Source organism: Catharus ustulatus, chromosome 35, assembly GCF_009819885.2.
Source record: "Catharus ustulatus isolate bCatUst1 chromosome 35, bCatUst1.pri.v2, whole genome shotgun sequence".
In the NCBI taxonomy this organism is placed as follows: Eukaryota; Metazoa; Chordata; class Aves; order Passeriformes; family Turdidae; genus Catharus; species Catharus ustulatus.
Genome location: NC_046255.1, coordinates 1334635 through 1361575, shown reverse-complemented (window position 1 = coordinate 1361575; position 26941 = coordinate 1334635). Strand labels below are relative to the sequence as shown.

At 37.0% G+C, this 26941-nt stretch overlaps 2 protein-coding genes and 1 non-coding gene across 3 annotated transcripts in view; all 3 read left to right on the top strand.

Moving 5' to 3' along the window:
• The first annotated feature begins 7370 nt into the window (after window positions 1–7370).
• On the top strand, window positions 7371–17553 carry RPS9 (ribosomal protein S9). Its single transcript, XM_033084007.2, has 6 exons — window positions 7371–7478; window positions 7814–7915; window positions 9015–9137; window positions 11559–11745; window positions 15647–15862; window positions 17489–17553. Exons 2-5 carry the CDS (start codon window positions 7819–7821, stop codon window positions 15822–15824), a joined length of 585 nt encoding a protein of 194 aa, XP_032939898.1. The 5' UTR covers window positions 7371–7478; window positions 7814–7818; the 3' UTR covers window positions 15825–15862; window positions 17489–17553.
• On the top strand, window positions 17328–17414 carry LOC117009759. Its single transcript, XR_004420525.1, has one exon. It is a non-coding gene; the product is annotated as a small nucleolar RNA SNORD88 (small nucleolar RNA).
• Window positions 17554–18059: 506 nt separating the features above from the next.
• POLD1 (DNA polymerase delta 1, catalytic subunit) overlaps window positions 18060–26941 on the top strand; it is a 49085-nt gene continuing 40203 nt past the window's right edge. Inside the window, exons 1-7 of the mRNA XM_033084036.1 lie at window positions 18060–18088; window positions 19300–19475; window positions 20401–20508; window positions 22682–22819; window positions 23297–23428; window positions 25035–25203; window positions 26589–26657. Coding sequence (XP_032939927.1) covers window positions 18060–18088; window positions 19300–19475; window positions 20401–20508; window positions 22682–22819; window positions 23297–23428; window positions 25035–25203; window positions 26589–26657 — 821 coding nt within the window. The remainder of the gene's footprint in view (window positions 18089–19299; window positions 19476–20400; window positions 20509–22681; window positions 22820–23296; window positions 23429–25034; window positions 25204–26588; window positions 26658–26941) is intronic.

Here is a 26941-nt window from a genome sequence, read left to right as displayed (position 1 = left end):
TCAAAATTCCAAATTTTCACCCCAAATTCCAAATTTTAACTCAAAATTTACATTTTTAAAACCCCAAATTCAAATTTTTAAACCAAAATTCCATTTTTAAACCAAAAAATTCGCATTTTTAAACCCAAAATTCCCTTTTTTAACCCAAAATTCCAAATTTTAAACCCAAAATTCAATTTTTTTTAACACAAAATACAATTTTTAACCCCAAAATTCACATTTTTAACCCAAAATTCACTTTTTTTAACCCAAAAATTCACTTTTTTTCACCCCAGAATTTAAATTTTTAAGCAAAAAAATTCAATTTTTTTAACACAAAATACAATTTTTTTTATCCAAAATTCACATTTCCTACCCAAAATTTGCTTTTTTAACACAAAATTAACATTTTTTGACCCAAAATTCAGTTTTTTTAACACAAAATTCATTTTTAAAATCAAAATTTGCATTTTTCACCCCAAAATTCCATTTTTAAAACCTAAATTCAATTTTTTAACCCAAAATTCACTTTTTTCACCCCAGAATTTATATTTTTAAATCAAAATTCACTTTTTTAACCCAAAATTCACATTTTAAACCCAAAATTCACTTTTTAAACAGAAAATTCATTTTTAACCCAAAATTTGCATTTTTCACCCCAAAATTCACATTTCCCACCCCAAAATTTAATTTTAATACCCCAAAATTTACTTTTTTTAACCAAAAAATTCAGTTTTTTACCCCAAAAAATCCCATTTTTCCCCCAAAAATCCAAATTTTTTTATTTTTCCCCCCAAAATTCTCATTTTTTATTTTTTTCCCAATTTCCCCGTTTTTCACCCCAAATTTCCCCCTCCAAAAATCCAAATTTTCCTTTTTTCCTCCAAAAAAATCTCATTTTTTCCCCATTTTTTGCCAAAAAAATCCCATTTTTCCCCCCCAAAAAATCCAAATTTTTTTTATTTTTCCCCTCAAATTCCCATTTTTAATTTTTTCCCAATTTTCTCGTTTTTCACCCCAAATTTTTTTCCTACCTGGGGGAGGCTCCAGGGGCACCACGAAAACTTCGGGGGTGGGGGAGGGGCAGGAACCCCCGGAATCGGCGTCGCCCTCGGGGTTCTCCAGCTCCTAAAAATCAAATTTTGGGGGAAATTCGGGAGATTTTGGTAAATTCATAAATTTATATAATTTTTATAATTTTATAGAATTTTTTAGAATTTTTTTGGAATTTTTTTTGGATTTTTTTTGAATTTTTTTTGAATTTTTTTTATTTTTTTAGGGGTGAAAATTGTCATCCTTGGGGTTCTGCAGCAGATGGGGGTAAAATTTTGGGGCAAATTTGGGAGATTTTGGGAAAATTGGGATTTTTTGGAATTTTTAAAATTTTTTTGGAATTTTTTTTGACTTTTTAATTAATTTTTAAAATTTTTTTTAAATTTTTTTTTTATTTTTTAGGGGCAGGAACCCCCGGAATCGGCGTCGCCCTCGGGGTTCTCCAGCTCCTGAAAATCAAATTTTGGGGGAAATTTGGGAGATTTTGGTAAATTTATAAATTTTTTGAATTTTAGAATTTTTTAGAATTTTTTTGGAATTTTTTATTTGAATATTTTGATTTTTTGGGGTTTTTTTGGGGTGAATTTTGGCGTTTTTTGAGGAGAATTTTTTGGGATTTGTGATGATTTTTTTTGTGTTTTTTGGGTTTTTTGGGGTGAATTTTGAGATTTTTGGGTTGAATTTTTGCATTTTTGGATGCGAATTTTTGGGTTTTTATGATGAATTTTTTGGTGTTTTTTGGGGTGAATTTTGGGGTTTTTGGAGGTGAATTTTTTGGGATTTCTGGTGAATTTTTTTGTGTTCTTTTTCCGGTTTTTTGTGGTTTTTTGAGGAGAATTTTGTGGATTTTGGGGTTTTTTTGGGGTGAATTTTTGGGTTTTTTTGGGGTGAATTTTCATGGTTTTTTTGGGGTGAATTTTTTGGGATTTGTGATTAATTTTTTGGTGTTTTTTGGGGTGAATTTTGGGATTTTTGAGTTGAATTTTTGTGGTTTTGGAGGTGAATTTTTTTGATTTCTGGTGAATTTTTTTGTGGTTTTTTTCAGGTTTTTTGTGGGTTTTTTGGGGTAAATTTTGTGGATTTTGGTGTTTTTTGGGGTGAATTTTGGGGTTTTTTTGGGGTGAATTTTCATGGGTTTTTTGGGGTGAATTTTTTGGGATTTGTGATGAATTTTTTGGTGTTTTTTGGGCTTTTTTGGGGTTTTTTGAGGTGAATTTTGGGGTTTTTTGAGGTGAATTTTTTGGGATTTCTGGTGAAATTTTATGGGTTTTTTGGGGCTTTTTTGGGGTGAATTTGGGGGTTTTTTGGGTTGAATTTTTGTGGTTTTGGAGGTGAATTTTTGGGTATTTATGATGAAATTTTTTTGTCTTTTTTTGTGTGAATTTTGGGTTTTTTGGGGTGAATATTTGCATATTTTTGGGGTGAATTTTAGGATTTTTGTGATTAATTTTTTGTGTTTTTTGGGGTGAATTTTGGGGTTTTTTGAGTTGAATTTTTGTGTTTTTTGAGGCAAATTTTTTGGGATTTGTGATGAAATTTTTTGTGTTTTTTGGGTTTTTTTTGGGGTGAATTTTGGGGTTTTTTGAGTTGAATTTTCACGGTTTTTTGAGGCGAATTTTTGGGATTTGTGACCAATTTTTTTGTGGTTTTTGTGTTTTTTTGGGTGAATTCTGGGATTTTTTGGGGTGAATTTTTGCCTTTCTGGAGTTGAATTTTTTGGGATTTCTGGTGAATTTTTTTGTGGATTTTGTGGGTTTTTTTGGGTTTAATTTGGTTTTTTTCTGTGTGAATTTGGGTGAATTTTGGGTTTTTTAGGATGAATTTTTTTGTGTTTTTTGGGGTGAATTTTGGGGATTTTGGGTTGAATTTTTGTGTTTTTAATGTGAATTTTTTGGGATTTGTGATGAATTTTTTCAGTGTTTTTTGTGGTTTTTTGGGGTGAATTTTGGGATTTTTTTGGGCGAATTTTTGCGTTTTTGGATGCGAATTTTTTGGAATTTATGATGAAATTTTTTTATGTTTTTAGGGTGAATTTTGGGGTTTTTTGGGTTGAATTTTTGTGTTTTTGAATGTGAATTTTTTGGGATTTGTGATGAATTTTTTTTTGGTTTTTTAGTTTTTTTGTTGTGAATTTTAAGATTTTTGAGTTGTGTTTTCGTGTTTTTTGAGGAGAATTTTTTGGGATTTGTGACGAATTTTTTGGTGTTTTTTGAGGTTTTTTTGGGGTGAATTTTTGCATTTTTGGAGGTGAATTTTTGGATATTTGTGGTGAATTCTTTTGTGTTTTTTTGGGTCTTTTTGGAGTGAATTTTTGTGGTTTAGGATGCGAATTTTTGGGTATTTGTGATGAAATTTTTTTGTCTTTTTTGGGGTGAATTATGAGTTTTTTGGGGTGAATATTTGTGGTTTTTTAGGGTGAATTTTAGGATTTTTGTGATTAATTTTTTGGTGGTTTTGGTGAATTTTGGGGTGTATTTTGTGGATTTTGGGATTTTTGGGATGAACTCTGGGGATTTGGGGGGTTTTTGATTTTTTTTTTGGTTTTTTTGGGGTGAATTTTGAGTTTTTTTGGGATTTTTTGGGCGAATTTTTGAGGATTTATGATGAATTTTTTTGGTTTTTTTTGGTTTTTTGGGGTGAATTTTGTGGATTTCGGGTTTTTTGTGTTTTCTGTTATTTTTTGGGGTGAATTTCGTGTTTTTTGGTCTCACCTTGAAGCCGAGGTCGCGCTTGCAGCACAGGCAGGTGAGGAGGAGGAGCACGAAGGCCACGAGCCCCGAGCACGAGAGGAGCAGCGCGGCCGAGGGGGGGGGGAGGGGCCCCCGGCCCGCGGGGGGGGGCGCCTGCAAATGGGGACAGAAACGGGGAAAACGGGAAAAGTCAGAAAAAACTGAAAAAACGGCAAAAAACAGTGAAAAAACGGCAAAAAAAGGCGAAAATCGGCGAAAAAACGGCAAAAAACGGTGAAAAAACGGCAAAAAACGGCGAAAAAACGGCAAAAAACGGCGAAAAACGGTGAAAAAACGGCGAAAAACGGCAAAAAAGGGGAAAAAACGGTGAAAAAACGGTGAAAAACGGCAAAAAACGGCAAAAAACGGCAAAAAACGGCGAAAAATGGCAAAAAACGGCAAAAAACGGCAAAAAACGGTGAAAAAAATGCAAAAAACGGCGAAAAACGGCAAAAAACCGGTGAAAAAACGGCAAAAAACGGGGAAAAAATGACGAAAAACGGGGAAAAAATTGGAATTTTTTTGGGAATTTTGGGGGTTTTGGGAGGGATAACCGATAATCAATAGGTGCTAATCAATACCCAATAATCAAAATCTGACAATCGATAATCAATAATCGATAATCAATAATCGATAGCCAATAATCGATAACCGATAACCGATAGCTGATGATCTGTAGCTGATGATCGATAGCAAATAATCAAGAGTTGATAATCAATAACCGAGAATCCAGACCCGAGAGCTGATAATCAATACCTGCTAATCGATAGCCAATAATCGATACTTGATAATCGATAATCAATGATCGATAGCCGATAATCAAGAGTCGATAATCCATAACTGATAATCGAAACCAGACAGCTGATAATCAATAACTGATAATCGATAGAAGGCACCCATTAATCTATAACCAACAGCCACTGATCAATAACCAATAAGCTGACAATCGATATCCAATAATCGATAGCCAATAATCGATAGCTGATCATCGATACCTAGTAATCAATACCCAATAATCAATACTCTCTAATTGGTGCCCAATACTCACTAATCAATAGCTGCTAATCGATAGCCACTGATCAATAACCAATAAGCAGTAGTCACTAATTGGTACTCAATACCTGATAATTAATAACCGATAATCAATAACTAAAAATCGATAACCGATAATCAATAGCTGATAATCGATAGCCAATACCTGATAACCAATACTGGCTCATTGGTACCTGACACGTGCTAATCAATAACCGATATATAATCAATAGCCAATACCAATCAATAACTGATAATCGATCACTCACTGCTACCCCACACCCGATAACCGATCCCCAATTGATAATCAATAACCGATAATCAATCTCTCACCACTATCCAACACCCAACAGTTGATCCCCAATTGATAACCGATCACTGATACCAATCAATAACTGATAATTGATCCCAAATCGATAACCAACACCGATCAATACCCGATAATCAACCCCCAATCGATAATCAATAGTCAATATCGATTATAACCAATAATCGATCCCCAATCGATAACCAACACCATTCAATAACCAATAATCCATCCCCAATACCAATTAATAACCGATAACCGATACCAATCAGTAACCGATAATTGATCCCAAATCAATAACCGATAACCGATACCGATAAATAACCGATAATTGATACCCAATCAATAACCGATACCCATCAATAACCGATAATCGATAACCGATACCAATCAATAATCGATAATCAATAACCAATAACAGATAATCGATTCCCAATCGATAATCAATAACCGATACGGATCAATAACCGATAATCAATCACTCACCGCGGGCCGGGGGCGCCCCCAGCGCCCCGGGGGGTCCCAGCGCCGCCATGGCGGCCACCAGCAACGGGGGGAGGGGCCAGAGGGGGCGGGGCCAGCGGGGGCGGGGCCAGCGGGGGAGGAGCCAATCAGGGAGGGACAAAGGAGGGAGGAGCCAATCAGGGAAGGGCAAAAAGGGGCGGGGCCAGGGAGGGAGGAGCCAATCAGGGAGGGGCAGAGGGAGGAGCCAATCAGGGAAGGGCAAAAAGGGGCGGGGCCATGGAGGGAGGAGCCAATTAGGGAGAGGAAAAAAGGGGCGGGGCCAAGGTGGGAGGAGCCAGTGAGGGAAGGGGGAAAGGGGGAGTGGCCAAAAGGGGAGGGGAGGCCACGCCCCCCTCATCCCCTCAAAGCCCCGCCCCCTTTTTTGGGGAGGGGGGAGGGGAGGGATGGGGCATGGGGGGGGGAGGGGAGGGAAATTTGGGGGGAAAAATGGGAATTTAAGGGGGGGAAATTTTGGGTGGAAAAGGGGGGAAATTGGGGAAAAAATCTGGGGGGAAATTGGGAAAAAAATGGGAATTAAAGGAGGGAAAATTGGGGGGAAAAAGGAGAATTTAATGGGAATAAAAAGAGTTGAAAATGGAGTAAAATGAGGAAAAAATGGGAATTAAGGGAGGGAAAAATGGGAAAAAACGGGGGAAAATAAGGAATTGAAGGAGGGAAAAATGAGTAAAAATTGGGAAAAATTAGGGAATGAAAGGAGGGAAAATTGGAGAGAAAAAAGGGAAAAGAGGGAGGAAAATGGGAAAAAAGGGAGGAGGAAAAAGAGATAAAAGGAAAAAACAGGAGGAGAAAATGGGGATTTAAGAGGGGAAAGGAGGGAAAATGGAGGAAAAAAGGGAAAAATGAGGGAAATGGGATAAAAAAGGAGGGAAATGGGGCAAAAACGGGGAAAAAAAGGGAATTTAGGGCGGGGTTTAAAAGGGATTGAAGAGGCAAAAAAGGTGAATTCAAGGGAGGGGAAAAAACGAGGGAAAACGGGAAAAATAAGGGAAAAAAAAAAAAAAAGATTGGAAAACCGGGAATTGCGGGGGGGGGGGGGATAAAGGGGAGGGGGGACAAAGAGGGGGGGTGGAAAAAAGGGGAGGGGGCGGCACCAAAAGGTGGGGGGGGGTCCCGGGGGGGTCCCCGGGTGCGGAGGCGGCCGAGGCGCCGCTGTCGCGACCGATCGCGACCGACGGCGACCCCCCCCAAACCCCCCGGCCCCCCCCGCTCCCAGCGCAGCGAATGGTCCCGCCCAACCAGAGTCAGGCGCTGATTGGCTGGCGGTGCTGTCAATCAACGGGAAGAAGGGAGGGGCGGGGCGCTCTTCGCGGTTGTCATGGCAACAAGGGATGGGGACGGGGATTTGGGGTTTTTGTGGCGTTTTCGGCGGATTTTGAAAGGATTTTGGGTGGAATTGGGCTCGCTGAGAGATGTGAGGGGTTTTTAAGGCGAATTCGGGCGGGAGTTTCGGGGATTTTTGTGGAGATGGTTTTCAGACATCGAAGGGCACGGTGGCGAGGAGACAAAGCCACACCCTCAGCACACCTGGGGGCACAGCTGGATAGGAGAGCGACCCCTTAATGTCCCAAAAATGTCCCAAAAATGCCCCAAAATACCCCCAAAAACCTCCCCGCTCCCCCTTGGAGGACCCCGCGCTCACCCCCTCCCTCACGGCAACATGGCGGCGCCCGCGCGGCCTCTCCTCATCTTTATGATCCCCACGCCCCGCCCACTGATTGGTCAGCACCGCCCCCGCCGCGCCCTCCGATTGGCTGAGAGATGAGAAATGGGCGTGGCTTGATTTATCGTCATATATAAAGCCACGCTGGCGGGCGGACCTCTCTTTCTGTGCACGCGGTCGCGGCCGCACTGAGGTGAGTCCGCGCTCGCCACCGGTACCGTGGATTCCTCCCAACGTCCCCTCCGCCGCTCCCGGAGATTTCCCGGTGTTCCCCGGGATTTACCGGTTACGTTTGCAGCGCTCTGAGGCGCGGTTGAGGCCTCGGCGAGGCTTTGAGGCCTACGCGGTGCTCTGAGGGGAACGCGCGTGGCGAGGGCGCCCCCTAGCGGGCGGGGCGGTTCGCGCATGCGCGGCGCGCGCCACGCGGTGTGGGGGGGGCGCCGCGTTTTGGGGAAAATTTGGGAAATTTTGGGGTAAATTCGGGAATTTTTGGGTTTTTTTTGTCGACTATCGCGATATCCGTTGCAGTCGCGATGCCCGTGGCCAGGAGCTGGGTGTGTCGCAAGACCTACGTGACCCCGCGGAGACCCTTCGAGAAGTCGCGGCTCGATCAGGAGTTAAAGTTGATCGGTAAAATGGGGGTGAAATGGGATTTTGTGAGGGGGAAAATTCGGATTTTGGGGGTGAAAAGGGGATTAAGGGGGAAAAAATTGTGTTTGGGAGGATTCTGGTAAAAATTGCGGAGTTTTGGGGAAAAATTTGGGTTTTTGAGGGGGAAAATTGGGATTTTTTGAGGGGAAAAACTGAGATTTTTGAGGGGAAAAATTGGGATTTTGAGGGGGAAAAATTGGATTTTTGAGGGGGAAAATGGGGATTTTTGACGGGGAAAATTGGGATTTTTTTGAGGAGAAAAATTAAGATTTTGGGAGGGAAAATTGAGGTTTTTTGGGGGTGGAAAAATTGAGATTTTTTTGAGGGGGAAAATTGGGATTTTTTGAGGGGGAAAATTGGGATTTTTTGAGGAGAAAAATTGGGATTTTTGAGGAGAAAAATTGGGTTTTTGGAGAGTGAAAATTGGGATTTTTGAGGAGGAAAAATTGAGATTTTTGAGGGGGAAAATTGGGATTTTTTTTGAGGAGAAAAATTGGGATTTTTGGGAGGGAAAATTGGGATTTTTTGAGGGGAAAAACTGGGATTTTTCAGGGGAAAAATTGAGATTTTTTTGAGGGGGAAAATTGGAATTTTTTGAGGGGGAAAATTGGGATTTTTTGAGGGGAAGATTGGGATTTTTGAGGAGAAAAATTGGGATTTTTGAGGGGGAAAGTTTGGGATTTTGAGGGTAAAAATTTGGATTTTTGGGGAGGAAAAATTGAGATTTTTTAGGGGAAAATTGGAATTTTGGGGGGAAAAATGAGGGGGGAAAAGGGATTTTGAGGAAAAGAGATTTGAGGAGAAAAAAGGGATTTTTGGGTGGAAAATCTGAGATTTTGGGGGTTAAAAAATGATTTTTGATGGAGAAATTAAAGTGAAAAAGAATATGGGTGGGAAAAATAAAATTTTAAGGGGAATAAATGAGATTTTTTAGTGCCAAAAATGCAATTTTGGGGTTAAAAATTGATATTTAGGTGGAATAAAAAGGGATTTTTTGGGGGGAAAAGCGGGATTTTTTTTGGGAAAAACTTTTTTGAGGATGTAAAAATCAGAATTTTCCCAAATTTTGGATTTTTAGGGGAGTATGGGCTGAGGAACAAGCGCGAGGTGTGGAGGGTGAAATTCACCTTGGCCAAAATCCGCAAAGCCGCGCGGGAGCTGCTGACCCTGGACGAGAAGGACCCCAAACGGCTCTTTGAAGGTCAGGAAAAAATCCAAAATTGCAGTTTTTAAATCCAAATTATTTTCCTCACAGCTGCTGGATTTTCTGATTTTTTTCTGATTTTTTTCTGGTTTTTTTCTGGTTCTTTTGTAATTCTTTTCTGATTTTTTTTCTGTTTTTTTTGCTGGTTTTTTTTAATTTTTTTTCGGATTTTTTGGTATTTTTATTCTGGATTTTTAGGGGTTTTTTTCTGAATTTTTTATGGTTGTTTTGATTTTGGTTTTTTAATTTTTTTTTTTCCTGGGTTTTCTGATTTTTTTTTTTGGTGATCTTTTTGGGGTTTTTGTGGTGTTTTATTCTGAATTTTTAGGAGTTTTTATTCTGGAATTTTTTTTTTTCCGTTCTGAATTTTTCTGGGGTTTATTGTGATTTTTTCCTGTGATTCTTTTGGGTTTCCTAGTTTTTTTTCCTTTTTCACTTTTGTTCACCTTTTAAGTTTTATTGAAGTTTTTGTGTTCACTTTTCTTTATTTTTCTTAACTTTTTTCTCCTTTTCTCCACTTTTTCACAGTTTCTTTATGGTATTTTATTTGTTGCTTAACATACTTTAATCTTGCTTTTTAGGTATTTTCCCCACCTTTTTTTCTCATTTTTCCTCTAATTTCCCTCCCCCTTTTCCCTATTTCTTGACTGTTTTTCACTATTTTTTCACCATTTCTCCCATTTTTTTCCCTCATTTTTCCCCCTTTTTTCCTCCTTTTTTCTACTTTTCTCCACAGTTTTTCCACAGATTTTTCACTGTTTTTTCACCATTTTTTCACCGTTTTTCCTGATTTTTTCACCTTTTTTCCTCCCTTTCTCCATTTCTTTTCTCCCAAACTCCCAAATTTCCCCAAAATCTCCTTTTTTCCCCCCAGGCAACGCCCTCCTCCGCCGCCTGGTCCGCATCGGCGTCCTGGACGAGGGCAAGATGAATTCCCCAAAATTCTCCAATTCCTCCCTTTTTTTCTCTTTTTTTTTCTTTTTCTCTTTTTTTCTTCTTATTCTCTATTTTCTTCTTTTTTATTTCCTCAATTTTTCCTCAATTTTTCCTCAATTTTTCCTCAATTTTTCCTCAATTTTTCCTCATTTTTTCCTCATTTTTCCTCATTTTTTTCCTCATTTTCTCCTCACTTTCTCCTCGTTTTTTCCTCGTTTTTTCCTCGTTTTTTCCTCGTTTTTTCCTCGTTTTTTCCTCGTTTTTTCCTCGTTTTTTCCTCTTTGTTTTCCTCATATTTTCCTCGATTTTTTCTCATTTTTTTTCTCGATTTTTTCTCATTTTTTTTCTCGGTTTTTTGTCATTTTTTTGTCATTTTTTTCTCAGTTTTTTCTCAGTTTTTTCTCAGTTTTTTCCTCAGTTTTTTCCTCAGTTTTTTCCTCAGTTTTTTCATTAATTTTTTCCTCAAATTTTCCTCAAATTTTCCTCATTTTTTTCCTTAATTTTTTCCTCAGTTTTTTCCTCAGTTTTTTGATTAATTTTTTCCTCAGTTTTTCCTCAATTTTTCCTCAATTTTTCCTTATTTTTCCCTCATTTTTCTTTCTCATTTTTTGCCATTTTTTCTTCATTTCTCCACCTTTTTTCATTATTTTTTCACCATTTTTTCACCATTTCTCCTCATTTTTTCACCTTTTTTCCCCTTTTTTTCTCCCCAAACCCCCAAATTCCCCTCAAATTTCCCCAAAATCTCCTTTTTTCCCCCCAGGCAACGCCCTCCTCCGCCGCCTGGTCCGTATCGGCGTGCTGGACGAGGGCAAGATGAATTCCCCAAAATCCTCCAATTTCTCCTTTTTCCCCATTTCTCCACAGTTTCTCCACTGTTATTTCTTTGTTTTTTTCTCATTTTCACCCATTATTTTTTCCCTGATTTTTCACCGTTTTTTTCTCATTTTTTCCCTGTTTTTTTTTTTTCCACTTTTTTTTTTCCCCCACTGTTTTTTTTCACTGTTTTTTTTCCCTTGTTTTTTTCCCTGTTTTTTTTCCCTTTTTTTTTTTCCACTTTTTTTTTTCCCCCACTGTTTTTTTTCACTGTTTTTAACCATTTTTTTTGCCAATTTTTCACTGATTTTTCAACAACACTTCCCTGTATTTTCAACATTTTTTCCATTGGTTTTTTTTTTCATTTTTTTTCCTTTTTTCCCCCCTGCTCATTTTTCCCCCTATTTTGATTCTCATTTTTTCCTCCATTTTTTCCTGTATTTTTCCCTTATTTTTCCCAGTTTTTTCCCCATTTTTCTTTCTAGTTTTCCCTATTTTTCTTTCTTATTTCCCTCCATTTTTTCCCCATTTTTTCACTGTTTTTCATGATTTTTTCACCATTTTTTCACTTTTTTTCCCCGTTTTTTCTCCCCAAACCCCCAAACTCCCCTCAAATTTCCCCAAAAATCTCATTTTTTCCCCCAAAATCTCATTTTTTCCCCCCAGGCAACGCCCTCCTCCGCCGCCTGGTCCGTATCGGCGTGCTGGACGAGGGCAAGATGAAGCTGGATTACATCCTGGGCCTGAAAATCGAGGATTTCCTGGAGCGCCGCCTTCAGACCCAGGTGTTCAAACTGGGCCTGGCCAAATCCATCCACCACGCCCGCGTGCTCATCCGCCAGCGCCACATCCGGTGCGTTCCCGCCCGAAAAACCCCCAAATTCGGGTGAAAAAATCCCAATTTTGGGCAAAAAATTAAAAAATCGGCAAGGGTCACTGCGGCAGCGCCGTACACCTTGCGAAGGGCGCCCCCTCCTGGGGAAAAGGGGAACTGCAGGTAAAAAATAATTTAAAAAAATCAAAATTCGAAGTTTTTTGGATGATTTTAGAGTGTGAGGGTTAAATCCTGAATTTTGTGATTTTTTCCCCAAATTTTGTGGTTTTCCCCCAAGTTTTTATCATTTTAGCGTTGACTCTATGTCCGCCATTTTTAGTTGTTTTGTCTCAAATTTTGATTTTTACCCCAAATTTTTTGTGGGAATTATTCCATGAGAACGTTCTGAATAAATTTAAGAATGTTTGTAGAATTTGCAGCAAAAAATTCTGGGGTTAAAATCCCAAATTTTGATTTTTTTACCCAAATTTCTGTCATTTTTTAACCGCTTTTCCCGGCAACTCTGAGTAGAAATTTTTGGGTTTTTTCTCCCAAATTTTTGTTGTTTTGTCCCAAGTTTTGGCTTTTTGTCCCCGGATTTTTAATGGGAATCTTTGTGGGACGCCATTCTGGATAAATTTTGGAATGTTTTTGAGATTTGCATCCCAAAATTCCAGGGTTAAATCCCAAATTTTGTGATTTTTTTGGGAAATTTTTATCATATTTCTGCGTTCTTCAAAGCGATTTTTGGAGAGCGAATTTGGATCTTTCTTGTCCTAAATTTTGGCTTTTTTCCCCCAAATTTTTGATGGAAGTCACGGTGGGAGACTCTTCTGGATAAATCTGGCAATTTGCATCCTAGTTTTGGGTGAAAAAATCCCAATTTTGGGCAAAAAAAAAAAATCGGCAAGGGTCACTGCGGCAGCGCCGTACACCTTGCGAAGGGAACGGGGTGGAGAAAAGGTAAAAAAAAGGTAAAAGTTGTAAAAATAGATCCAAAATTTGCATTTTTTTGGGGTGTGCAGGGTAAAATTTTGGGGTTAAAATCCCAAATTTTGTGTGTTTTTCAAAATTTTTATGGTTTTTTTCTGAATTTTTATCGTTTTTTCGAATGTTTTTTGGAGCGTAAATTTTGGGTGTTTTGTCCCAGATTTTGTCATTTTTTCCCAAAGTTTTTATGGGAATCATTCCATGAGAATGTTCTGAACAAGTTCAGGAATGTTTACAGGATTTGCATCCCAAATTTTTGGGGTTAAAATCCTAAAATTTGAGTTTTTTACCCAATTTTTTGTCGTTTTCGGGTTGCGATTCTCAGCTCTCCAAAGCCAAATTTTGGATTTTTTTATCCCAAATGTTGGGTTTTTTCCCCAAATTTTTCATGGGAATCATTCCATGAGAATGTTCTGAACAAGCTCAGGAATGTTTACAGGTATTGCATCCCAAAATTCCAGGGTTAAAATCCCAAATTTTGTGATTTTTTTGCAAATTTTTATCGTTTTTCGAACGTTTCTCGGAGCGTAAATTTTGGGATTTTTGTCTTAAATTTTGATTTTTTTCCCCAGATTTTTTATGGGAATCATTACATGAGAGTATTTTGAACAAGTTCAGGAATGTTTACAGGATTTGTATCCCAAAATTCTGGAGTTGAATCCCAAATTTTGTGATTTTTTTCAAAATTTTTATGGGTTTTTTTTCTGAATTTTTATCGTTTTATCGAGCGTTTCTCAGAGCGTAAATTCTGGCATTTTTGTCCTAAATTTTGGTTTTTCTTTCCCAAATTTTTCATGGGAATCATTCCATGAGAATGTTCTGAACAAATTCAGGAAATGTTTACAGGATTTGCATCCCAAAATTCTGGGGTTAAAATCCCAAATTTTATTATTTTTTTCTAGATTTTTATTGTTTTTTGAACGTGTGTCGGAGCGTAAATTTTGGGATTTTTGTCTTAAATTTTGATTTTTTCCCCAGATTTTTTATGGGAATCATTCTATGAGAATATTTTGAACAAATTCAGGAATGTTTACAGGATTTGCATCCCAAAATTCTGGGGTTGAATCTGAAATTTTGTGATTTTTTTCTAAATTTTTATGGGTTTTTTTCTGAATTTTTATCGTTTTTTCGAATGTTTTTTGGAGCGTAAATTTTGGGTGTTTTGTCCCAGATTTTGGTTTTTTTTCCCCAAATTTTTTATGGGAACCACCATGGGAGATTCCTGTGATTAAATTTTGGGATCTTTAGAAAATTTGCATCCCAAAACTTTGGGGTTAAATCCCAAATTTTGTGATTTTTTTGCAAATTTTTATCATTTTTGGAACGTACCGCAAAGGGATTCTTGCAGCGGTAAAAAAATCATAAAAAATCCAAATTTTGAGATATTAACTTCTTTTTTTTTTTTTAAATTCCACAATTTCAGGGTGAGGAAGGTGGTGGTGAACATCCCATCATTCATTGTGTGCTTGGATTCCAAAAAACCACATAAGTTTACCCAAAAAAAGCGATTTTAGCGCAAAAAATGGCGGTTTTCGCGCATAAAAAATCGTAAAAAATCCAAATTTTGGAATTTTGACTCCGGGTTTTTTTTGGGAATGTTTAAATTTCAGGGTGAGGAAGCAGGTGGTGAACATCCCCTCGTCCATCTTGTGTTTATACTCCCAAAAGCACAAAAATTTCCCTAAAAAATTCGATTTTAGCGCAAAAAATGGCGATTTTCGCGCATAAAAAATCGTAAAAAATCCAAATTTTGGAGTTTTGACCCCGGGTTTTTTTTGGGAATGTTTAAATTTCAGGGTGAGGAAGCAGGTGGTGAACATCCCCTCGTTCATTGTACGCCTGGACTCCCAAAAACCACATAAATTTCCCCAAAAAATTCGATTTCAGCGCGAAAAATGGCAATGTTTGCGTGGTAAAAAAAGCAATATAAAATCGTAAAAAATCCAAATTTTGAGATATTAATTTGGGGTTTTTTTAAAAAAATTACACAATTTCAGGGTGAGAAAGCAGGTGTTGAACATCCTCTCGTTCATCTTGTGTTTATACTCCCAAAAACCACATGAATTTCCCAAAAAAATGCGATTTTAGCGCAAAAAATGGCGATTTTCGCACATGAAAAATCGTAAAAAATTCAAATTTTGGAGTTTTGACCCCGGGTTTTTTTTTGGGAATGTTTAAATTTCAGGGTGAGGAAGCAGGTGGTGAACATCCCATCCTTCATCTTGTGTTTGGATTCCCAAAAACCACATCAATTTCCCCAAAAAATTCGATTTTAGCGCAAAAAATTGCAGTTTCCGCGCGGTAAAAAAAATTGTAAAAAAATCGTAAAAAATCCAAATTTAGAGGTATTAATTTGGGGTTTTTTTTGAAAATTTCAGAACTTTAGATTGAGAAAGCAGGTGGTGAACATCCCCTCGTTCATCGTGCGCCTGGACTCCCAAAAACCACAACAATTTCCCAAAAAAATTCGATTTTAGCGCAAAAAATGGCGATGTTTGCGCGGTAAAAAAGGCGTTAAAAAATCGTAAAAAATCCAGATTTTGAGATATTAACTTGGGGTTTTTTTTAAAAATTCCACAGTTTCAGGGTGAGGAAGCAGGTGTTGAACATCCTCTCGTTCATCTTGTGTTTATACTCCCAAAAACCACAATTTTCCCAAAATACGCGATTTTCGCGCGGTAAAAAAATCGTAAAAAAAATCGTAAAAAATCCAAATTTTGGAGTTTTGACCCCGGGTTTTTTTTGGGAATCTTTAAATTTCAGGATGAGGAAGCAGGTGTTGAACATCCTCTCGTTCATCTTGTGTTTATACTCCCAAAAACCACATAAATTTCCCCAAAAAATTGGATTTTAGTGCAAAAAATGGCGATTTTCACGCATAAAAAATCGTAAAAAATCCAAATTTTGGAGTTTTGACCCCGGGTTTTTTTTGGGAATGTTTGAATTTCAGGGTGAGGAAGCAGGTGGTGAACATCCCATCGTTCATCGTGCGCCTGGACTCCCAAAAACACATCGACTTCTCGCTGCGCTCGCCCTACGGCGGCGGCCGGCCCGGGCGCGTCAAGCGCAAAAACGCCAAGAAGGGCCAGGGAGGAGCGGGAGGAGCTGAGGATGAGGAGGAGGATTGAGAGCCCCAAAAGGGCAGGAATTGAGCCCAAAAAATAAAGTGAGCTGCTGGGGAAATTTGGAGGAGGTTTGGGGGTTTAAAGGGATTTTTTTTGGGGTTTTAATGGCATTTTTTTGGGGTTTAATGGGATTTTTTTGGGGTTTAAAATGGATTTTTTTGGGTTTTAATGGGATTTTTTGGGGATTTAAAGAGGATATTTTTGGGTTTTAAAATGATTTTTTGGGGGTTTTAATGGGATTTTTGGGCGATTTTTTTGGGTTTTAATGGGATTTTTTTTGGTTTTAATGTGATTTTTTTGGGGGATTTTTTGGGGGTTTAAAGGGAATTTTTTTGAGTTTTAATGAGATTTTTTTGGATTTTAAAGTGGATTTTTTAGGGGATTTTATTTGGGATTTAAAGGGAATTTTTTTGGGTTTTAATGTGATTTTTTTGGGGGGATTTTTGGGGGTTTTAATGGGATTTTTTTGGGTTTTAATGGGATTTTTTGGGATTTTAAAGTCGATTTTTTAGGGGATTTTTTGGGAGATTTAAAGGGAATTTTTTTGGGTTTTAATGGAATTTATTTGGGGCATTTTTTGGGGGGTTTAATGGGATTTTTTGGGGGTTTAAAGTGGATTTTTTTAGGGTTTTTTTTGGGGGGATTTAAAGGGAATTTGTTTGGGTTTTAATGGAATTTTTTGGGGCGTTTTTTAGGGGTTTTAATGGGATTTTTTTGGGGATTTTTTTGGGGGGTTTGAAGGCGATTTTTTGGGGGATTTTTTTTGGGTTTAAAACAGATTTTTTGGGGTTTTAATGGGATTTTTTGGGGCAGTCTTTGCAGGTTTAAAGGAAATTTTTTTGGGTTTTACTGTGATTTTTTTGGGGATTGTTTTGGGGTTTAAAGGGGATTTTTTAGGGTTTTAATGGGATTTTTTGGGGGATTTTTTTTTTGTTTAAAACAGATTTTTTGGGGTTTTAATGGGATTTTTTGGGGCAGTCTTTGCAGGTTTAAAGGAAATTTTTTTGAGTTTTACTGTGATTTTTTGGGGGATTGTTTTGGGGTTTAAAGGGAATTTTTTTGGGTTTTAATGTGTTTTTTGGGGGGATTTTTTTTGGGTTTAAAACAGATTTTTTAGGGTTTTAATGGGATTTTTTTGCAGGTTTTAAAAGGGATTTTTTGAGGGTTTAAAGAAAATTCTTTTGGATGTTTAAAGTGGATTTTTTGTGGGGGGGATAAAAGGAATTTTTTAAGGGATTAAAAGGGTTTTTTTTGGGGTTAAAACAGAAATTTTTTAGATTTAAAAGAAATTTTTTATTTCAATTTCAAGAAGATTTTTTAGGGGTTTAAAGGTGATTTTCTTGGGGTTTTAATTGGATTTTTTTTGGATTTAAAGGAGATTTTTTCGGATTTAAAGGAAATTTGGGTTCTCAGGGATTTTTTGGGTGTTGAAACGGATTTTTGCAGATTAAAACAAATTTTTTGGGGTTAAAGGGGGTGGAATTTTGGGATTTTTTTGGGACTGGGGGCCCCCCATGATGGCAGCACTGGGCTCTGACCCCTCCTGATGGATTCCTGTGCCTCTCCCCCACTCGGGGAGGGTCTGAGGGGGCCCCAAAATTTAAATTTCAGATTTTTTGGGGTAATTTTTGGATGGAATTAACATTTTTTAATTTTTTTTTTTGCAGGTGACTCCACCCAACATTTGGGGGGTACTGAGGGAAATTCCTGTCAATAAAAAAAATTTAATTTTAAAAAGTGTCTCTGGTTTTTATTTGGGTGGGGGGGCACAAAACGCGGAATTTTGGGAACGGGAAATTTGGGATATTCGGGGATTTTAGCCCAAATTTTTGTGGAGTGAAGGCCACACTCAAAATGGCTGAACTTCCGGTCACGTCGCTACCGCCATCTTGTTGCGGTCGCGATTTTCCCTTCTCAACATGGCGGCGCGCAGGCTGCGACTTCCGGTTTCCTCCTCAAAATGGCGGCGCCCAGTTGTGACTTGAGCGTTACGTAAAATGGCGGCGCCCATAAACTGGCAACAACAAGTCACGTGGTTAGAAACCAACCAATCACGGCGCGTTTCCGGGGCGGGCCCGCGTTTGGCGGGAGATCCTCAGCTGGGTGAGCGCTGCCGGGGGGTCCGTGAGGGGAAAATTGGGAAAATTTTGGGATTTTTTGGGGGAATTTTGGGGTTTTATGGCATCTTTAGGGTGTTTAGTGGGGTCTCGGATGAGTTTTGGGGGGATTTGAGGGGAAATGAGGGAGGCGGAGGCGGCGCGGGAATCGTGAGGGGACGTGAGGGGAGGGGGGGGCGCTGAGGGGAATTTGGGGTTTCTGAGGGGATTTTGGGGTTTCTGAGGGAATTTGGGGTCCCTGAGGGGATTTTGGGGTTTCTGAGGAGATTTTTGGGGTTTCTGAGGGGATTTTGGGGATCCATGAGGGGATTTTGGGGAGAAATTCGGGAATTCCCCCCTAAATTCCTAAAATCTCCATAAATCCCCCAAAACACCCCAAAAATCCCCCAAATTTACCCAAAATTCCCCCAAAAAATCCCAAAAAAATCCCCGAAATTTACCCAAAATTCTCAAAAAAATCTCGAAAACCTCCTCCAAAAATCTCAAAAACTTCCCGCAAAAATTCCCAAATATTCCCCCAAGAAATCCCCAAAAATTCCCAAAAATTCACTGAGAAAATCTCCAAAAATTCCCCCAAAAAATCCCCAAAAGTATCAAGAAAATCCCCCCAAAATTCCGATATTTTCCCCAAAAAAATCCCCCAAAATTCCCAAAAAATTTGCCCCAAAACACCCCAAAAAATCTCAAAAATTCCCCAAAAATCCCCAAAAATCCCCCAAAAATTCCCAAAAATTCCCAAAAATTCCCAAAAAATCCCCAAAAAAATCCTCAAAAATCCCCCAAAAATCTCCAAAAATTCCCAAAAAATCCCAAAAAATCCCCAAAAATTCCCCAAAAATTCCCAAAAAATCCTCAAAAAATCCCCAAAAATTCCCAAAAATTCCCCAAAAAATCCCCAAAAATTCTCAAAAAATCCCAAAAAAACCCCAAAAAATCCCCCGAAAATTCCCAAAAAATCTCAAAGAAATCCCCAAAAATTCCCCAAAAATCCCAAAAAAATCCCCAAAAAATCCCCAAAAAATCCCCCAAAATTCTCAAAAAATCCCCAAAAAATCTCCATAAATTCCCAAAAAATCCCAAATATTCTCCAAAAAATCCCAAAAAAATTCCCCCAAAAATTCCCCAAAAATCTCCATAAATTCCCCAAAAAATCCCCAAAAATTCCCCAAAAAATCCCCAAAAATCCCCAAAAAATCCCAAAAAATCCCCAAAAAATCCCCAAAAATTCTCAAAAATTCCCAAAAAATCCCAAATGTTCCCCAAAAAAACCCCAAAAAATCCCCAAAAATTCCAAAAAAAATCCCAAAAAATCCCCCAAAATTCCTACACAAACCCCTAAAAATCCCGTTTTTTTTCCCCAGGTGCATGGAGCGCTCGGCAGCCCCGGGGGCTCCGCCCCCCAAACGGCGCCGGGGGGGTGCCCAGGGCCCCTCCCAGTTCGAGCAGGAATTGGCCCAACTGGGAGAACTGGAGGAGCTGGAGGAGGAGCTGGGGCTGGGGGAGGGGCCCCCCCCGGACCCCCAGAGCCAGCCCACAGGTCAGAGGGGTTGATTTTCCTTTATTTTTCATTTTATTTGCATTTATTTTTAATTTTATTTTAATTTATTTTAATTTTATTTTGATTTTAATTTATTTTGATTTTTTTGAATTTTATTTTGATTTTATTTGGATTTATTTTAATTTATTTGAATTTTATTTTGATTTATTTTAATCTTATTTTGATTTAATTTTAATTTGTTTTTATTTATTTTCATTCGTTTTTAATTTAATTTTAATTTATTTTAATTTATTTTAAGCTATTTTCATTTGTTTTAATTTATCTTCACTTGTTTTCATTTATTTTAATTTTATTTTGATTTATTTTAACTTTATTTTAATTTAATTTATTTTGATTTATTTTCATTCATTTTAAATTTAATTTTAATTTATTTTTATGTATTTTAAGGTATTTTCATTTATTTTAATGCATCTTCATTTATTTCCATTTATTTTAAATTTTATTTGAATTTATTTGAATTTTATTTTGATTTATTTTGATTTTATTTTTATTTATTTCAATTTTATTTTTATTTATTTTAATTAATTTTGATTTATTTTCATTCATTTTTAATTTAATTTAAATTTATTTTATTTTAATTAATTTTGATTTATTTTCATTTGTTTTTAATTTAATTTTAATTTATTTTTATTTATGTTAAACTATTTTCATTTATTTTAATTTATGTTCATGTGTTTTCACTTATTTTAATTTTATCTTGATTTATTTTAATTTATTTTGTTTTAATTTTATTTTGATTTATTTTAATTTACTTTGATTTATTTTAATTCGTTTCTAATTTAATTTTAATTTATTTTAATGTATTTTAAGCTATTTTCATGTATTTTAATTTATCTTTAGTTGTTTTCATAATTTTTTGGTTATTTTTATCCAATTTTTCCTGTTTTTCTCCCTTTTTTTGCAGGTTCTCTGTTTGTGGGGGAGGTTCCCCCCCGCTGGCGCCGCCCGGCCCCTCCTGCCCAACCCCCCCAGAGCCTGAGCTTCCTGCAGCTGGACATCGATCACTATGTGGGTAAGGGACACAAAATACACTGAATTTAACCCAAAAATTACAGATACAGAAATCCCAAAAAAAACCCCAAAAAAAACCCCAAAAAAAACCCCAAAAAATCCCCAAAAAATAAAAAAAAATCCCAAAAAATACCAAAAAATCCCAAAAAAATCCCCAAAAAATCCTCTTTAAATTCCTCAAATTAAACCCAAAATCTACAGGATTTAACCCAAAAATTACAGATACAGAAATCCCAAAAATCCCAAAAAAATCCCTCAAAAATCCCCCCAAAAACCCCAAAAGTCCCCAAATCCCCCCAAAATTTCCCTTAAACTTCCCCAAAATCCCCAAAATTCCCCAAAATTTCCCCTAAAATCCCTCAAAAATCCCAAATTACTCCAAAAAATCCCCCCAGAATCCCCCAAAAATCCCAATTTTCCCAAAAAAATCCCCAAAATCTCCCCCCAAATCCCAAAATTTCTCACAAATCCCCCTAAACCTCCCCAAATCTACAAAAATCCCCCAAAATTTCCCCTAAACTCCCCAAAATACCCCAAATCTTCCCCCAATCCCCCCCAAAACCCCAAAAATCCCCGAATCCCCTAAAAATCCCCCAAATCTTCCCCTAAAATCCCCCCTAGACCCCCCAAAAACCCCAAAAATCCCCAAAAACCCCCCAAAAATAAAAAAAAATCCAAAAAAAACCCCCCAAAAAATCCCAAAAAATCCCCAAAAAATCCCAAAAAATCTCAAAAAAATTTCAAAAAAATCCCCAAAAAATCTCAAAAAAATCCCAAAAAAATCCCCAATAAAATCCCAAAAAATCCCAAAAAAACCCCAAAAAATCCCCAAAAAATCCCTAAAAATCAAAAAAAAACCCCAAAAAACCCCCAAAAAATCTCCCAAAAAATCCCCAAAAAATAAAAAAAAAATCCATAAAAAACCCCAAAAAAACCCCAAAAAATCCCAAAAAACCCCCCCAAAAAAACCCCAAAAAATCCCAAAAAATCCAAAAAAAACCCCCAAAAAATCCCAATAAAACCCCAAAAAAATCCCAAAAAATCCCCAAATTCCACCAAAAAATCCCCAAAATTTCCCCTAAAATCCCCAAAAATTCCCCTAAAATCCCAAAAATCCCCAAAAACCTCCCAAAATCCCAAAAAATCCCAAAAAAATCCCCAAAAAATAAAAAAAATCTCAAAAAAATCCCAAAAAATATCAAAAAAATTTCAAAAAAATCCCCCCAAAAAAAAAAAATCTCAAAAAAATCCCAAAAAATCCCAAAAAAACCCCGAAAAAAACCCCAAAAAAATCCCACAAAATAAAAAAAAAACCCCCAAAAAACCCCAAAAGAATCCCCAAAAAAATCCCAAAAAATCTCAAAAAAATCCCCAAAAATCTCAAAAAAATTTCAAAAAAATCCCCAAAAAATCCCCAAAAAATCCCAAAAAATCTCCAAAAAATCCCCAAAAAATAAAAAAAAAATCCCAAAAAACCCCCCAAAACATCCCAAAAAATCCCCAAAATTTCCCCTAAAATCCCCAAAAAATCTCCAAAAAATCCCCAAAAAATCTCAAAAAGTCTCCCAAAAAAATCTCCAAAAAATAAAAAAAAAAATCCCAAAAAAATCCCAAAAAATCCCCCAAAAAATCCCCAAAATTTCCCCTAAAATCCCCAAAAATCCCCAAAAAATAAAACAAAATCCCAAAAAAATCCCCAAAAAATCCCCAAAAAATCTCAAAAAATCTCCAAAAAAATCTGCCAAAAATAAAAAAAATTTCAAAAAAATCCCCAAAAAGTCTCAAAAAAATCTCAAAAAAATTCCCAAAAAAATAAAAAAAATCTCAAAAAAAATCCCAAAAAACCCCCAAAAAATCCCAAAAAATCCCCAAAAAATCCCCAAAAAATAAAAAAAATCTCAAAAAAATCCCAAAAAAATCCCCCCAAAAAAAAAATCTCCCAAAAAATCCCCCCAAAAATAAAAAAAAATCTCAAAAAAATCCCAAAAAATCTCAAAAAAAATTCAAAAAAATCCCAAAAAAATCCCCAAAAAATCCCAAATTCCCCCAAAAAATCCCAAAAAATCCCAAAAATCCCCCAAAAAATCCCAAAAAATCCCAAATTCCCCCAAAAAATCCCCAAAACCCAAAAATCCCAAATTTCCCCCAAATTTTCCCTTTTTTTTCCATTCCAGGCTGCCCTCCCCGCGGCTTCCCGGGCTGGCCCCACCCCTCCCCCATCCTGAGGATGTTTGGGGTGACGGGGGAGGGGCTCAGTGTGTGCCTGCACCTGCACGGCTTCAGCCCCTACTTCTACGTGCTGGCCCCTGCAGGTGAGTCCCCAAATCAACACAATCCACCCCAAAATCACTGAGACAAAAAATCCCAAAAAAATCCCAAAAAAATCCCAAAATTCCTGCGAAAAATCCCAAAAATCTGGCTCAAAATGGGTCAAAAATGGGTCAAAAATGGCTCCAAAATAACTCAAAAGCGCCAAAATTGCCCCAGAAATCAACTCTGTGCCCTCCAGGTGAGTCCCCAAATCAACACCATTCACCCCAAAATCACTGAGAGAAAAAACCCCAAAAAAATCCCAAAATTTCTGCAAAAAATCCCAAAAATCCGGCTTGAAATGGGTCAAAAATGGCTCAAAAATGGGTCAAAAATGGCTCAAAATTGGCTCAAAACCACCAAAATCGCCCCAAAAATCGACTCTGGCAGCTCCAGGTGAGACCCCAAAATCCAATAAATTTATGAATTTTATAAATTTTGTTTTTCCCACCCCAATAATTTGGATTTTTCTCTCCCAGGAGTGACCCCAGCCCACCTGGAGGCGCTGCAGCAGGAGCTGGAGGCCGCGCTCAGGAGGGAGCAGAGGGGGGGAAATCCCAACCTGGGACCCCCCAGGAACGTCCTGGGGCTGCAGCTGCTCAGGAAACAGAGTGAGAAAAATACAGAATTTAGGGGGGATTAAATAAAATTATTGGGGTTTTGTTATGGGGTTTGTTTGGGGTTTTTATGGGATTTATTTGGGATTTTTTGGAATTTTTTTTGGATTTTTTTTGGAATTTTTTTGGATTTTTTTGGAATTTTTTTGGATTTTTTTTAGGATTTTTTTTGAGTTTAAATGGAATTTTGTGGGTTTTTTTTAGGATTTTTTTTGGAATTTAGATTGAATTTTTTGGGGTTTTTTGTAGAATTTATTTGGGATTTTTTTAGGATTTTTTAGATTTTTTTTAGGATTTTTTTTTATTTTAAATAGATTTTTTTGGGTTTTTTTTAGAATTTATTTGGAATTTTTTTAGATTTTTTGGGGGATTTTAAATGGAATTTTTTGGGTTTTTTTAGAATTTATTTGGGGATTTTTAGTGGAATTTATTTAAGTTTTTTTAGAGTTTATTTGGGATTTTTTTTAGAATTTATTTGGGATTTTATTGGGGAATGTTTAAGATTTATTTGGGATTTATTTGGGATTTTTTTAGAATTTATTTGGGGTTTTATGGGATTTATTTGGGATTTTTTTGGAATTTTTTTGGATTTTTTTGGGGATTTTTTCTGATTTTAAAGGCAATTTTTTGGGGTTTTTTTGGAATTTTTTTGGATTTTTTTTAGGATTTTTTTGGATTTTAAATGGAATTTTTTTGGGTTTTTTTAGAATTTATGTGGGTTTTTTAAGAAATTTATTTGGATTTTTTTAGAGTTTATTTGGGTTTTTGTATGGGATTTATTTGGGTTTTTTTAGGGTTTATTTGGGGGTTTTTTTAGAATTTATTTGGGACTTTTAATGGAATTTATTTGGGGTTTTTTATGGAATTTTTTGGGGATTTTTAATGGAATTTATTTGGGGTTTTATGGAATTTATTTGGGATTTTTTGGAATTTTTTTTTATTTTTTTTAGAATGTTTTTTGGATTTTAAATGGAATTTTTTGGGGTTTTTTTTAGAATTTATTTGGGATTTTTTTAGAATTTTTAGGGGATTTTTTGGAATTTATTTGGGGTTTTTTATGGAATTTATTTGGGATTTTTTAGGATGTTTTTGGGTTTTTTTTAGAATTTATTTGGGATTTTTAATGGAATTTATTTGGTATTTTTTTAGAGTTTATTTGGGATTTTTTTGAATTTTTTTTGATTTTTTTTAGGATTTTTTTTGATTTTAAATAGAATTTTCTGGGGTTTTTTTAGAATTTATTTGGGATTTTTTTTTAGATTTTTTGGGGATTTTTTTAGAATTTATTTGGGAATTTTTATGGAATTTATTTGAAGTTTTTTATGGAATTTTTTTGGAGTTTAAATCTATTTATTCGAAATTTTATTAGGTAACTCTTAAAATTTGGGATTTTTTTAGAATTCATTTGGGACTTTTCATGCAATGTATTTGAGAATTTTTAAAATTTGCTCAGGAATTTTTTAGAATTTATTTGGGATTTTTTATGGAATTTATTTCGATTTTTTTAATTTTATTTGGGATTTTTTCGCCGTTTTTTTCCCCGATTTCGGATTTTTTTGGGGTTTTTTTTGGGCTAACTCTTTTTTCTTGTTCTTTTTAGGTATTTTGGGTTTCCAGGGCGATTTGCAGCCCCTCTTTGTCCGGGTGCAGCTGGCCCTGCCCCGTTTGGTGGCGCCGGCGCGGCGGCTCCTGGAGCGGGGGCTGCGCTGGGGGGGGCTGGGGGTGCAGCCGGCGCCGCCCTACGAGGCCAACATCGACTTTGAGATCAGGTAAAAAACACCAAAAAAATCCTAAAAACTGTCCCAAAAACTGCACCAAAAATCCTCAAAAATCACCCAAAAATCTGATCCAAAAATGTAAAAAAATCGACCCAAAAATCCCCAAAAATGGGGGCTGGGGGTGCAGCCGGCGCCGCCCTACGAGGCCAACATCGACTTTGAGATCAGGTAAAAAACACCAAAAAATCCTAAAAACTGTCCTAAAAATACACAAAAATATCAGCTAAATATGTAAAATAATGAACCCAAAATTGGGGGCTGGGGGTGCAGCCGGCGCCGCCCTACGAGGCCAACATCGACTTTGAGATCAGGTAAAAAACACCAAAAAATCCTAAAAACTGTCCTAAAAATACACAAAAATATCAGCTAAATATGTAAAATAATGAACCCAAAATTGGGGGCTGGGGGTGCAGCCGGCGCCGCCCTACGAGGCCAACATCGACTTTGAGATCAGGTAAAAAACACCAAAAATAACCCAAAAACTGCTCCAAAATATCAGCTAAAAATGTAAAAAAATTGACCCAAAAATCCCCAAAAATTTCAGCCAAAAATGTAAAAAAATCAACCTAAAATTGACCCAAAAATCCCCAAAAGTCTCAACCAAAAACGTAAAAAAATCAACCCAGAAACCTGCAAAACAGCCAAAAAAATCCCTAAAAATCTTATCCAAAAATCAAAAAAAATTGACTCAAAAATCACCAAAAATCTCAGCCAAAAATGTAAAAAAATTGACCCAAAATCCCTAAAAATTTCAGCCAAAAACGTAAAAAACTTGGCCCAAAAATCCTCAAAAATCTCAGCTAAAAATGTAAAAAAATTGACCCAAAAATGACCCAAAAAATCCCCAAAATTGCCCCAAAAATCCCCAAAATTAACCCAAAACAGCCCAAAAATCTCCAAAACCTCCCCAAATTTTCCTCAAAATCGCCCAAATTCTTTCTCAACCCCCCAAATTTTTATAAAAACCACCAAATTTTTATTAAAAAATCCAAATTTTTCTTCAAGACCCTTCCCAGACCCCCAAATTCTTCCTCAAACCGCCCCCAAATTCCCCTAAATTTTTATAAGAACTCCAAATTTTTACCAAATTTTCCCCCTAAACCCCAAAAATTCTTCCTCAAACCCCCCACATTTTTATAAAAAATCCCAAATATTTATAAAAAACCCAAATTTTAATAAAAACCCCAAATTTTTACCAAATTTCCCCCCGAATTCCTTCTCAACCGCCCCCAAACCCCCCAAATTTTTATAAAAACTTCAAATTTTTACCAAATTTCCCCCCTAAACCCCCAAAATTCCTCCTCAAACCCCCCAAATTTTTATAAAAAACCCAAATTTTTATAAAAAATGCACATTTTTCCCAAATTTCCCCCCAGGTTCATGGCTGACTCGGGGCTCGTCGGCTGCTGTTGGGTGGAGCTGCCCCCGGGGAGCTTCCGCTGGAGGGGGGACCCCGAAAACCTCCCCAGGGACCCCGAAAAATCACCCAAAGACCCCCAAAATTCACCCAGAGACCCCCAAAAATCACCCAAAAACTCCCAAAAATCCCCTGGGGACCCCCAAAAATCAACTGGGGACCCCGAAAACCTCCCCAGAGACCCCCAAAATTCCCCCAAAGACCCCCAAAATTCCCCCAGAGACCCCCAAAAATCAACTGGGGACACCCAAAATTCACCTTGGGACACCCAAAAATCACCTGGGGACACCCAAAATTCCCCCAAAGACCCCG

What these genes read in the sequence shown, in the direction of transcription:
- RPS9 (XM_033084007.2), top strand. Translation starts at nt 7,819, where the DNA reads ATGCCCGTGGCCAGGAGCTGGGTGTGTCGCAAGACCTACGTGACCCCG. An exon ending in TCAGGAGTTAAAGTTGATCG is followed by an intron (nt 7,916 to 9,014) that starts GTAAAATGGGGG and finishes TTGGATTTTTAG; the next exon opens with GGGAGTATGGGCTGAGGAAC. An exon ending in ATCCGCCAGCGCCACATCCG is followed by an intron (nt 11,746 to 15,646) that starts GTGCGTTCCCGC and finishes TTTGAATTTCAG; the next exon opens with GGTGAGGAAGCAGGTGGTGA.